At 48.6% G+C, this 13,704-nt stretch overlaps 1 protein-coding gene and 1 non-coding gene across 5 annotated transcripts; both read right to left on the bottom strand.

Moving 5' to 3' along the window:
* Nucleotides 1-2,943: 2,943 nt before the first annotated feature.
* LOC109763384 (uncharacterized) lies at nucleotides 2,944-6,906 on the bottom strand. Of its 3 annotated transcripts, none has more exons than XR_012204051.1 (3): nucleotides 6,038-6,882; nucleotides 3,953-5,035; nucleotides 2,944-3,461 (listed from the first exon to the last, which is right to left on the bottom strand). It is a non-coding gene; the product is annotated as an uncharacterized protein (transcript). The 3 variants fall into 3 exon arrangements; XR_012204052.1 differs by lacking the exon at nucleotides 2,944-3,461 and having other exon boundaries at nucleotides 4,062-5,035; nucleotides 6,038-6,495; nucleotides 6,571-6,888; XR_012204050.1 differs by lacking the exon at nucleotides 2,944-3,461 and having other exon boundaries at nucleotides 4,062-5,035; nucleotides 6,038-6,906.
* A 2,007-nt stretch (nucleotides 6,907-8,913) lies between these two features.
* Nucleotides 8,914-12,040, bottom strand: LOC109763383 (beta-1,2-xylosyltransferease XAX1). 2 transcript variants are annotated; one of them, XM_073509808.1, is made up of 4 exons: nucleotides 11,655-12,040; nucleotides 11,295-11,549; nucleotides 9,555-10,800; nucleotides 8,914-9,475 (listed from the first exon to the last, which is right to left on the bottom strand). In XM_073509808.1, the coding sequence occupies exons 1-3, from the start codon at nucleotides 11,872-11,874 to the stop codon at nucleotides 9,581-9,583; spliced, it is 1,695 nt and encodes a 564-aa protein (XP_073365909.1). In that variant the 5' UTR covers nucleotides 11,875-12,040; the 3' UTR covers nucleotides 8,914-9,475; nucleotides 9,555-9,580. The 2 variants fall into 2 exon arrangements, with proteins under 2 accessions (XP_073365909.1, XP_020177815.1); XM_020322226.4 differs by having other exon boundaries at nucleotides 8,914-10,800.
* Nucleotides 12,041-13,704: the final 1,664 nt, after the last annotated feature.

Here is a 13,704-nt window from a genome sequence, read left to right as displayed (position 1 = left end):
AAATTTTACAGTTTCATATACGGGGTCTGATCTGCAGCGCACGAATTCGCCCCGCAAATTTGATCTGCAGCGGACTGTAAACGCGTTTTCTGGGTCCGAATTTTACGGGGTCTGCTAGAGATGCTCTTAACATGCAGCTCCAAGAACCAGCATCCTCAACATTCATTGTTAATCTGGACATGCAAGAGAATGTTCCAAAGTTGTTACTCGAATAAATGTTCCATGGAAAATCTCTAGTAAACTTGATCGGCCTCGTCCCATCTAACCATCACGCATCCCATAATGGTGTCTTGTCCCCATTGTCGATGGTGAATCAGGTATAGATGTAGAAGAGGTTCGTATCCACGGCATCACAAAGTTTGCCCATGCCAAACTACAACTTGCTTGGGTAGGTCCATTCAAGCCATGGCCAACGTAACCGCATTGCCCTCGCAATTTTTTTAGATGGATCACACCGCCGAGACCCCCAAGGTGGGTGGGGCGGCAGATAGTTTCCCAATTAACCTTGCATTTCTCTCTCGAGTTCCTAACAAGCGGCGATTCAGGCCCTGAACCGACTCGGGATGCCCCTTCTCTGTAGGAGATCGAAGATGTAATCTTGTATAACTAAATCAAAAGCCTTGCGAATGTCCAGCACGAAAAGCAAGATTTGCTAATGTTCGAGGGATGAGGAGGCGCGAGATGGCCCGCCGCCGCACGAGGCCTCGCTCTGGCGACGTCGGCCAATGGCGGGGGATGGAGAGGAGAGCTAGGCACCAGCAACAGAAGAGTCGCTTGTACTCTAGTAATAGCTACTATCTATCATTCATGTTGAGATGATCTAAATCATTTTATGTAATTTTCTAATGTGAATAGAATATCTGGTTAACTGACTTCATCACCACCAAATGATAATATCGTATTCAATGAAAATTCTTGATGTGCTCTACATATTTTATATCACATGAATTTTATACAGTTGCCATGAACTCTTGCTGACAGTATGAAGAAGGATTGGCTTAGATTAGGTGAGGCGTGATTTGCACGTGCACAAGACAAGCGAGTCGCCCTACTGGCACTCATCAAGCCATTAGCAAAACTTTGTGTCGCGTGCCTTGGGTGCACATGCATAACAAGACTCTTGTTTCTTTCTTAATATAGTTGGTTATTTAATTTCTTATTTTTATAATATGTGTCTTGATGTATACAGGACCCATGCATGCCTGGATCTTGGGAGTGCATGCACATCGCCTGTTTCTTTCTTTAACTGTACACATTTCACTCTCGACCAATTACTTACCATTCCCATCGGTGTAAGCCAGGCTTGAATTCTCAATCTTACAGACTTCACATTGTCATTGCTTTTGACCGTTGTGAGCCACACATATATAAACTCAAGCTAGATACGCGCATGCCAAAACCCTTCTCGCAGGAGATGGCCTCCAATGGCGGCGCACCAAACCCATGGCAACACCAGCCTCCGCAGCCATCGCGTGAGGGATACACATGCCCTTTTTGCCGTAGGAGGTGGGTCACACACCAAGCCCTTGGTGGCCACATGTCCTTGCAGAGCTGCCGCAACAATCGCCACCGGAACATGCCAGTAAGCTTGCCCCAACAAGCCTCTTCCGTGCCCGACTCTACTCTTTTGGGGTCGTGGCTACTTGTTCTTGCACCCAACCTTGCCTTCTGGGAGGAATACCGCGGTGGAGGTCCCCGTCCGGTGGAGATAGACTTCATGGGTCCACTACGGGCGCCAAAAGATGCCGTAGAGCCGCGGCTGAGTGACAGAGCTGGCGAGGCGGTCGACCTAACCTTGAGGCTTTGATTCATGGAGGGTGCCTGATCACAAGAAAAATAAATACATTCGACGATAGATGAAGATCGTGTAATATAAGATTCGTCCAAGCGTGTCATTTGTTTCAGCTACCTCTTATCGTGTTCTTTGCTATTTAGAACTTCGGGTTGATTTCAAGATGACATTATGAATATGGTGCATGTTCAAGATTCAGTTGCCTTTACTTTTTTCTAATTTAAATAGGTGTGTACATGTGTGTTGCAACGGGATCTGAGAATTTTCATGTTTACAATATAGTAGTTGAGTCGTTTAACTTAACATCTACCATTGTGATTTCTACGTAGTAGGTCCATGCGTGGAACCCAATCTCATTGGCCATGCATGGGACCATAATGGATATCAACGCAACAGCCACTGCAACCTTGTGGGCATTATAATATTATTATTTATACAAAGAGCGTTATAATCTAAAAGAAAATCCATTTTAGAAAGATTATCCTTCAAAAAAAAATCACAGCAGATTATGAAAAGTGCACAAAAACTGGCAAGCAAGTAAACAGTAAGGTGTCCTTACGGAGCAATAAAAACATAAGTAAACAATTTACACTGAGTGACCAGCGAAGTCTTGCGGAGCGGCAGTCGCACGGTTCACTGGCACCTCCCACATAGCCATGTGCACAGTTAAGGCCCACCCCACCACCCACGTCTTCTTTTACCTTATCCCCTTACGCGTCTTCCACCTCCCGCAAGCACCATTCCCTCTCTCCTCTTTGCCTCCACCCCTCCTCCCCACACAAGAGGGGCCATGCCATTGTTGCCACATGCATCTTGTCCCTGATCGACAGCGAGGCCGTTGGCGTCGCGCTCCTTCCCCAATAGCGCCGACGGATGCCTTGCGCTGCAATAAGCTTTTTTCTTGGAGAACGAGAGCATCGTCCAAAGCTTGTAGTCCCATCTAATTCAAGCAAAAGCCTTGCAAATGTCCAGCATGAAAAGCAAAGTTACCTTTTTATTTCCGTGGAGGCAACAGGCAAAGTTTCTGACGTACATGATGTTAACGTGGATAGTTCTCTTCTTTATGAATGCACTTTGGGCATTGGAAGCGATGTTGTTCATGAAAGGAGCTAGCAGACTGGAACACACTTTGGCAATGATTTTCACAGTGGTGTGTATGAGGCTTATAGGGTGGTAGTCCAAAATCTCCTCATCTCAGCCCCATCTTTCATGGGTAGAAGATGGTTGAGCCAACATAAACTCTTTGAATGCAAGTCGCCAAAAAGGCGAATGACGGCTGGTTCCTCGCCGCTAGGTAGTGAAACCGGTAGAAAGCTCTTTTGTGGTGTTATGGCTGAATGGGAAAAACATATCTACAACAATTTCACTAATTGGCATGAATCCAACACAATTATATTTCTCTACTAAAAGAGCACATGTACATGCTCTTTCACTCTCCAAAAATGAATCTGTGTAGAGAAATAGCTGCGTCCGTGCGTCAGCCAGTAGTTCAGAGGAACTCTTGCCGGCCGACAGCAGCTCCTCCTGAGATGCGTAAAGAAGAGGCGGCAGCAGCTGGGCGTGCCGCACCAGCAGATGGCGCTCTTAGCGACGTCGAGCGGAGGTGTGGCTTGGTCGAAATCGACAAATAACCAGGTAGCCTTAGAGGCAGTTTGGTCCTTTCCGGTGTCTGTAAATGGAAGGGGAAAAAGAGAACAAGGACATCAGTAAAAGAGGGCAAATGGCATGTTAATCAAGGTGTTCACCAGCTGGGTCTGGGTGGTAATTTTGCGAAGTCTGTCTTAATAGTGGCAATGTTGCAAAGCCAGATGTTCAGCGTCAAATATCCAAATTTCTCAAGTGAGAGGGGACTGCTAACTAGACCTCGGAGTACGTGCTGAAGAAAGCTGGCACCATTTTGGATGTTAATTTTTTTTTTCTTAATTTGAGCCTTTTTGCTATTTCAGGCAAAGAATCTGTAAGGAAGTTAGTTAAAAAAATTCCAACCAAATTGTGTTTGTGTTTTAGTTCCTATGAAATTAACCTGAAATTTGGTTCAAAAAATTGACAAGTTTTATCTTTCAACAACAACCAAAAAGATTCCCCGCAAAAAAAACAAAACAAAAAGATGACAGCGTATCCAACAAAGAGCATTTGAAATCTATGGCTAGGTACACTTACATGATCAACGTAACCCATTTCACTTGTTTCAACTCGAAACAGCATGTTCCCTGAGCAGTTTTGGTCCATGACACGACTTAAAAGCAGCAAACAGCAAAGATTGCATCAGTCAGCAGAACCAAATGATCATTTAGTACTTCAGACACAATTGCACGGCGGTGTCACAATTTTCATAGCATCAAATATTTGATCAGACGCCTCCCAAATCAGGAAAACATTCCTTACATGAACTGGAACACCAAAACAGAGTGCACTTCATTGAAACAACTACGAAGGCACGAAGCAGAGTCTGGGATCATAAAGCCTCTTAGCATATACAAGTCGTGAAACGCAGACAGTGAAGGCCACGAAGGTCCACGCTGAACCTTGCCACTTCAATCATACACCGCGTACTGGTTTCAGACATATGGGCTCATGCACCTTTACTTTAGGATTAGGATCATCGATGGAGAACGTAAGCAAGTTACCCTTTCCATCATCAGCTATCTCATCCTTGGGAAGAATTAAGTTGTATCCCTTCGGTAGCCCATCAGACAATGATGAGCTTCGTATCTTGTAAACTGATATCTGATAATAGTCGGTCAAAAAGGAACCATAGGACATCCTACACTTGAACTTGGAGTTTGTAGCTTTAGGTTGGATGCAGACGACAGAGATGGCATGCCCGAATGGCTCTAGTGCCACGTTGAGCAGGAAAATTTCCCTGTCTTTGATACGAAGAAAATGTAGACCTGGTTCTAGGGTGAACTTAACATCTTCAGAGTATTTGATGGTTGTACACGGCCACTTGTGCTGGGAGGCGGAATGTTCAAGGAGGGCGTCTGTTGGCCCTGCAAAGCTGCAGCCGGACGCCGGGCAGAAACATGGGGCGCTCGGGCATGCCTTCTCGTGCTCTTCTTTCTGGTAGTAGGTGAGCTTCTCTGCGCATCCATATTTTGCATTGGAGCAAGGGATCATGACTGATTCCATGAGACGCTCCATCCCTAAACAGCGCTTGAAGGTAGTTTCAGCAGAGCATAAGTGACAATTGTTGCGCACGAGCTTGGGACGGCAAGAAGAGCATATGAAATGCCCCACGGAACACTGGAACAGGAAGGATCAGCAGGGTCGTCACGTGAGAATAACTTTTAACATAAATTAAAGTTGACGCACTACACAGCAACATAAGAAGTTAGCACCACACAAAATTGTGCAACCATTCATGTAGGGGTTAGTTTTGGTATATGCAACATGCTGGTCTGTAAATCTGTAACCGACATACAACTCCAAAGGGGGGCAGACCAAACATAATGCTAGTAAAGAGGTATGCAGCATCTGCCCCTCCCATATTAGTAAAGAGGGGACAGCTGTGGACTAGAAAATAGTGTACATAGTTGCTAACAGTTTCAGTCTCAGATCAAAATGTTAAGTGTCCTAATATATTCTCTATGAAAACGAAATTTCAGCGGCCATAGCTACTCCGATCAATGTTGTCTAAATAAATTGTTTTTTTAGCAAGCAGCATTGTGTGTGAGCCCCTGATTAATACTCCCTCTGTAAACTAAAATAAGAGCGTTTAGATCACTAAAGTAGTTATCTAAACTATCTTATGTTAGTTTACGGAGGGAGTATATCCTACTAGGGAACAGCTGTAAACTAGAAAATGGTGTAGATTGTTGCTAGAAGTTTTGGTCTCAACCAAAATATTAGCGTCCTAATTCTCTACGAAAACAAAAATTTCAGCGACCGTAGCTACTCTGATCCATGTTGTCTCAATAAACTGTTTTTTAGCAAGTAACATTGTGTTGTGTGTGCGGGGTGTGCCCTGATGAATATCCTACTAGGGAACAGCTGTAGACTAGAAAATAGTGTAGATTGTTGCTAGCACTTTTGGTCTCAACCCAAATATCGGTGTCATTATTCTATTAAAAAAACAGAGACCATAGCTACTCCATTCCATGCTGTCAAAAGAAACCTTTCTTAGCAAGTAAAGCATTACTCATGGGAGGTCTGAGAGTACATCCAACTATACATAAGCAATTTTTCTTCTTAATTTTATCTGAGCTTTAGGCTCTACTAGTGTCAAGTAAATATATGCACATGTACCTGGTATATCGGAGGTCTGAGGGGATGAAAGCAGACGGGGCAGTCGAGGGCGTCCATCCCCATGGTGACACTCTGCCTCTTGCCGCTGCTCTCCCCCTCTCCCGGGGCTTCCACTCGTCTCTTGCTAGAGGTACCACAATCCATCACCAACAAAAATCAAGTCACCAGTATTGCCTTGCTTGATATTATTACAACTGCACGCGCAACAGAGCTCCACGCCTAGCGATCAAACACAGCGTATACTGATAATAAGAGTCACTGAAGTGGCAATGGCCTCATGTGTTTCTCCTGAATTAGCAATGGAAAAGCAACAATACTTTCACACACAGGGTGAAATCCGTTCAGTGCGTCTGCCAGTTCTCTTTGTCCGTGGAGAGGTGTACATGAGCTGAATCGCGTTGCTTTCTTGATCAATTCAGCGGAGAGCAGAGGACGATGCGTATTGCGAGCAGTACAGCCTAGTAGCGAAGAAGTAGTAAAAAAGGGGAGAAATTTATTCTTCCCGTGGGATGGGATGGGATGTAGCGCGGTACCTGAGATGCTTGACGTCGACCCGACCCGAGGTTTACCCGCTACTGGAACTAGTCGCCGTGGCCGGCCTCGGGGTCGTGGTCTACTGGTGGCGGCGGTGAGGTGGCCGCCTCGCCGGCGACACTCTCTCCGGAGGGGAAGAAGGGATGGGAAGGCCGCTGCTTCCCTGCCGACTGGGCCCTAGCGCGCTCTGGTCCGAGCCCGAGGAGAGCAGGGGGGAGGAGGAGGTGACGGCGAGACGACGGCGGCGGAGGGGTGGAGCGACGGCGCTGCGGTGTGTGTGAGAGGAAGAAGGGTGGGCTGGGTATGGGCTGGGCCAGCGGGTGTTGGGTGTGCAAATTCTCTGCAGATGGGCCTGGCTATTGGACGTTCGACACAACCTACCTACTACCACTCAAAAAAAAACTATTACTCAAAAAAAAAATACTACTACCACGAATAGAAGAGGTGAGTCCGCCGCTAGCCGTAGAAAGAAACCCTACACGCCACCACATCAACCGTCCCTGGCCTTGCCTTCGAACCTCGCTCCGGTGCCGCGAAGCTAAGGTGAGGGGATTCGCATCTCCCCTATGTTGCATAGCGAGATCTTTTTGTTAGATTTTGATGTCGCGGTGAAGCCGTTCCGACGACCGATGGCAAGGTTGCCTCAAATAGAAATCGGCTGGCTCCAATCTTGCCTTTGGGGAGTGTTTAGCGCAATGTTGCCGAGGAGTTTGGGAGTTTTTGCTTCACTTTTTCTGGACGATGGGTTGGTTCCTTGTGTTGTCTGCCATTGTGGTTCCATGGGCATTATCGGCCGACAACATCGTCTCCTTCGGGAGCCTTTTTATCAAGCTAAGATGTTAGCTAGACATGGGAAAATATATGATTTTTGATTTTTTTTTTACTTGATTTTGGAGAGCGTGGAATTATATATTCTCTGGAGATTCAACTAAGATGAACTAACTTATATGACATGGCAACACTCGCGACAAGATAAACAAGACAAAAGCACAAGAAAGTAATCAGGTTGGGAACGAAATACCCAAAGGACGCAATGATATGTCCCGAAGTTTGAGCCTTCAGGGGAAGGGGCCACTAGGTACACCGACGACACCACATGTCTCGCCTTCTTCTCGCCGAGCCTCGTCAAACCAAACCCTAGTTCAATCACTAAGAATCAAGCATTGAGATGGCTTCTGAACTTTCACAAACTTTCGGATTAAATCTTTCAGACGACTCCAACAGTCTAGGGTTCCCTACGAACTCAAGAGCGACAAGATGTACAAGGCAATTGATGGGGAATCACCTTTCTAGCTTATTGTAATCTTTTACTAGGCTGTGACATGCGCTTTGCCGCGTCATTTTTTAGTTCGTGAGTTAACATTCCTCTTTTCATGCCACCACAAAAGAACAGTTTAATATTTATCTGAACACATCTCCCTGAGCATACAAAGTGCAACCATCAAAATATTACTTCCTCCGTCTCAGCGTTTTTGACACTAGTATAATGTCAAAAACTCTCTTATATTATGGGACGAAGGGGTATGTTATTCTCCTTAATCATAAAGTACCTCTGAAACGGAACATGTCACTCCAGAACTTTGAGAAGGATCGTCAGAGAACGGTTCTCTTTTGAGCATATGCATCAAAGTTTCAGTGGTTTTCTTTTCTCAAGAGAAGCATTTGTGGCAAACATTTGACACCTATGCTTTAGTGACTACCAATCATCAGAAGGAAAGATCTCTTGGGAAACACGTCACGGAGAAAAGGAAAATCCTGAAAACAAAAACTTGCAAAAAGAATTGCATAGTGCCCTAGCTAGATTTGCATGATTCATGTGCATAAAAGTTATTACTGTGGGTGCAAATTGTACCTGGCAAGCAAGATAACCAGCAGAAAAAAAACACTAACACCAGTAGCAAAAACAACAGAACAAATGACCTGCTATTGGCATGACTAAGAATATTTGCAATTTGCACACTATTTGCTGCTGGGGTTGCATGAATAAATTATGCAACCACTGCAATTTACTGATGTTGTTATATGAAAAGATATGACTGCTAGTAACATGCATCACCCAAGAAAAATACATAGAAAGGAACAGATTATATTACGAACGCACAAGATTACTGAAACCTGATGTAACCATAAGAAATCGCAATGTGGTTAATGCGAAATTGTAGATTCAGAAAGGTGCAATTTCATCAAATTTAGGTATTTAATAACATAGACAACACTAGATATAGACAACACTGGATACAGATCTTTCCAGTTTTCCTAGTGAAAATAGTGGTCACTTTTCTCATCCCTTTTAACAACATGTAATGGAATGTGATAGAACACATGTGCATAGAAACCACATGTATAACAAGCCATCAAGCCTTTTGCGAAGGTACTCATATTAAACAGCCACAAAGTTGAACAACAGCAACAATTGTTCGATACTGAGATAAGGTTAAGCCGCACATGAAAATAACCATAGAGGATAAACAAAAGGCGCAGCAGTCCAGGCTAACAGCAACCATCAACATTCTCGCCACATTCGCACTTGGTTCCAGCGTGCAGATTTCACCAATCCCACTGGTTCTTTCCTTCCACTGTGCAAATTTCAGCCGAACTTCTCCACCTTCGACACAAGAGTGATTCTCAAAATTGACTACGCGCATCCCAAACACGATGCTCCTACTCTTTCATAGAGACAAGGACATTAGCAACAAAGTAGTGGCTTTTTCCCGGGTGTTGGAGAAAGCATAGATGATCCTTCCATTTACAGTAGCAAGGACAAATTGTACAACAAGACGATCCACTAGGGCAGGTTCCTTGAATCCTCAACATGACAGAAACAACCATATACATTGAAGCCTCCTCTTTTGATCAGATTCAAATCATCACCCTTTCCGGCAGCAGCAGTAGTAGCAACTAGTCCTAGAATCACATTAGTCTGCATTTCTCCTTGTTGTGCTTGCTTGTTGTACAGTTTTTGGTGGCTGTGATGTGAGTTTACCTGGGCTGGCTGGGGAGACGATGCTGCTACTCCTGTAGCTCGTCCATGGCCTGGAGCAAGAAGGGCTGGAACCTGGTCATGTTCACCTTGACGTCCTGCTTCATGATGGTGTCGGCGAGCGCCTGCCACCCCTGCTTGTGGAGGGCCTTGGGGTCCTTGAACACCACGTGATCCTTGGGGTACTTGTCCTTGAGGCTCGTCTCCTCCTCGTCGATGTAGTACTCCACGTACCGGAGCTGCATGTCCCGCGCCGGCTGCCCGTAGAAGTTGGTCGCCATCCAGTCCATGTTCCCCCACGGCACGATCTGCAGCACCACCCCGTTGGTCGGCAGGAAGATCTGGTTGGTCAGCCCGGCACCGTGCACGGCCAGAAGCACGTCGGCGGAGTTCACCAGGGCCGCGAACGCCGGCACGTCGTCGCCGGCCTCGGCCACGGTCACGTTGAACCCGAGCTCCGACGCGGCGGCGGCCACCTCGTCCTGGTTCAGCAGCTTGCGCGTGCCGGCGCGCGAGATGATCAGCATCCGGGGCTGCATTCCGGGCTCCGCCCCGAGCACCGCCGGCTGGTCGCGGCGGAGCCCGTACGCGGCTCGGAGGAAGCGCGTGTAGTCCACCATGGTGTAGTTGCGCGGGTTGCGGGTTGGGTGAGGGGTGATGATGAGGTCGCGGTCGCGGTACAGGCCGAGGTACCCCCGCGGGAAGCAGTGCACGTCGGCGTCGGCGTCGAAGTTGATCACGTCGTAGTTGGAGAGCTTGCGCAGCAGCGGCGTGTACTTTTGCACCCACCACGGCTTGTAGTTGGTGATCAGCAGCTGCACCTCGCCTTTCAGGTGCGCCGTGGTCAGGAACAACGGGATCAGCGCGTCTGTGTTGTCGTGGAAGAAGTTGTCCGTGTACCCTGCGACGGAGAACACGACCGCGGGGACGCGATGCTGCCTCGTGCACTGTGGGGCAGCCTCAGGGGAGGAGACAGACTTGACAGTCACCTCCACCACGGCAGGCAGGAGGAAGTCGTCGTTCCGGGCGTACGGCCGTAGCCGCTTCTCGCCCTTCTCGTCGAAGCCGCCGCCGCCGGACGGGTTGACGAGGTACATGGTCTTCTGGCTGGGGCTGACACGGATGTCGCCGGACAGCTCGCAGACCGCCGGCCGCGCGTAGGGGAACCCCTCGTCCACGCCATTTTCGTCGCAGCTCATCGGACCGGCGGCGACATTGCTGCTGCTGTTGCTCTTCCTTTCTCCCTGAGCTGAATCCACCATCAAGAGTCGCATTAGAACGCAGCAGATCTAGCAAGCACATTTCTTTATCTACACAGAGATCTAGCACATTTTCTTTTTTTATAAGAAGATCTAGCACATTTCTAAAAACTACTACTAATCTGGAGAAAAAATTAACTGAAGTGGGCATTATGGTGGGGGCAACCAATTTTTGCCAAGATTGCGGAGTACAGAGCATTGAATGGATAAAAAGATGTAGCACATTTTCTTTTTCTATACAAAGATCTAGCACATTTCTAACAAAACTACTAATCCGGGGAAAAAAATTACTAATTGAAGTGGGAATAGTGGTGGGAGCAACCAATTTTTGCCCAGATTGCAGAGCACAGAGCATTGATCTCTGAAAGAGGCTGCCTGCCTGCCTGCCTGCCTGGGAGTGATAATTTTGCTCTGTTTTCCTTCCATTTGTTAATTAAGGTGCCAAGAAAAAGAAAAAAGAGGGCTCAAGAAGAGATTCCCTTACATGGCATTGGCGCCGAGGTGTTGGCCGGCGCCGGCGCCTTCTCGGCGTGTTCCTTCCTTGAGACCGCCTCCGGCACCCCGGGCTCTCGAGAGCCCGCCGTCCCCGGGCCCTTCTCCGTCAGATCGACGCGGTCCACGGCGCCGCCGTTGTTGCCGCCAGTAAATGCGGGATCTTCGGGCGGACGCGGGGCGGCCACCGCCCCCGGCGCCGAGGAGGACGACGGCGGGGCGTTCTGGAGCAGGGCCGAGGTGGTGGCTGGCGGCGGAATCAGCAGCAGAGCAGTAATTGTTAGATCGAATCGAATGTGGTACAGTACCAGTAGAGCTGAGTAATTAGTGGATCGGGACGGAGGGCGCGCACCGAAGACGGGGGAGTAGACGGCGTAGAGCTTGGCGAGGGAGACGTAGGTGAGGAGCGCGAGGCAGCAGCCGGCGAGCAGGCCGGCGGCGAGCTTCCGGGGCTCGATCTTGGCGCCGGAGGCGAGGAAGGCCCTGATGAGCCGCGGCGGCGCCGGCCTCCGCTCCCCCGGGCCCGCGCCCGGCAGCTTGGACGGCCGCGCGTACGCCGTCGTCGACGCCATCCCGGGCACGCGCTCGCAGCGTCAGGCTGGCAGGGATCTGTCGGCGCTCGAAGGAGGAGAGAGAGAGCGAGGCTGGCTGGCTGGATGTACTCCGTGGAGAGAGAGAGGTAGAAGAAGAGGAGGTAGGTTGGTGGAAGTGGAAGTGGGGGTGGCGGGGAGCGCGTGGGGGACGGGATGGGGATGGGATTACGGGGAAAGCTCCGGGAGGGGCCGGTGACGGTGACCGACCGTGCGGGTGGGACGCCGCGCTGTGGCGGTGTGGCGGTGGCCTTTTCCCACTGACATGACACGCGCTGGCGCTGCCGGCGTTTGACTCCTCACGTGGCCCGCAGCACCGACAGGAATTCTCCCGTGCCCCAACGAGAGAGAGAAAACAGCGAGCGGGCCGGTGCGGTGCGCCGCCGCGTCACGAGCAGAGCAATTTTGAATGGGAGTGCCTAGAACTCATTTAGATGAGATATAATTTGGTCTCATTCATCTTGAAAACAAAAACAGATACAACCCACGTCAGCACATACACATCTTATAGCATCACATCCAATGGCTATAAAAGATGAATGAGACCAAACTATATCTCATCTAGATGAGTTCTAGCAAAACTGATTTTGAATATATGGTCTGCAAATCACATTTTGTATAATGAGAGGCGGATCGAGTTCCGACGCATATTATTCACTCTTGTGTAAGCAGAATTAGAGGCATGCCAACAACGTTATATGATGGAGCACCATGCCGCGGCAGATGGAATGATTAGTCGAAGCTAGTACACCATACAACCCCGGACAGCAGGGATTGGATTAATGTTGAGCACCATGCTTTAATCTTGTACTGTAATTTCAGCAGTAATAATAACGAAATTACATCGAACATATTAACAATGTCGATGCGAGATGAATCTGGCTCTGCATCTTGTACTACCTGCTGAGTATACCTGCATAACAATGATAACGAAATTACATCGAACATCGAAATTACATCTTGTACTACCCTGCATATCTGCTGCATCTGCGCCGCGAGATGAATCTGGCTCGAACGTTTTACCTCGCTGGCGATTTTTCACAGTCCTCCAAAACATCTAGCCGCTCGTTCCTTCCAACGTTGCTATTTGGTGCTATAACCGATGACAGGTGGGGTTCTTTTCCTGGCAGGCCCAGTTTTGCAGTGTGTGTGTCGCATGGGTTGTGGTAAAAAAAAGAGGGTTAACTGAGCGATCGTGGGCGAGGTGGGGTTGGTCCATTCCCGCGGGCGGACCTGTGAATTCTTGCGCGCCAACTGTCACCGCTACTGGCGCTTACCCAACTGTGTCTCTTGCTCTTCTGAAGCGTTGGGCCCACTCGTCGGTCTGCTGGTAGGTTGCGTGCGAGGTAACGTGAGGTCCTTCGCGTCACCGTGCCTCACTGCAGATGGCCCTCCCCTTGGGACCAACCCCCTTGGGACCAACCACGGCGTTGTACCGCTACCGGGGAGGCGTGCAAGGGGCTGAGAGCCGCCGCCTTCACAAGCCAGTCCTCGAGCCATGGATGGGCTCGTTGTTGGGCCCTCGCCGCCGGCCTCCCGTGAGCCGCCTATTCTTCCCCGAAGACGCCTCCCCGCATGTCTCCTCGACCGCTGGGCAGTGTCGCTGACGGATCGGGGGACGTCGGTCGCGGACAAATGATAATTATGAGATACATATACTTAACCATAAATGACTATCGGATAAATATAACGTGTGTGTGTGTGGGTGGGGGTGGGGGGGGGGGGGGGGGGGGGGGAATACCCCATAACAGTTTTGAATATATGGTGTACAAAACACATTTTCTATAATTAATTTAAGTATGTATATATACT

This window comes from Aegilops tauschii, chromosome 3 (assembly GCF_002575655.3).
Source record: "Aegilops tauschii subsp. strangulata cultivar AL8/78 chromosome 3, Aet v6.0, whole genome shotgun sequence".
NCBI lineage: Eukaryota > Viridiplantae > Streptophyta > Magnoliopsida > Poales > Poaceae > Aegilops > Aegilops tauschii.
Note: the sequence above shows the minus strand (reverse complement) of the source record. Positions and strands in the feature narration are given on the sequence as shown.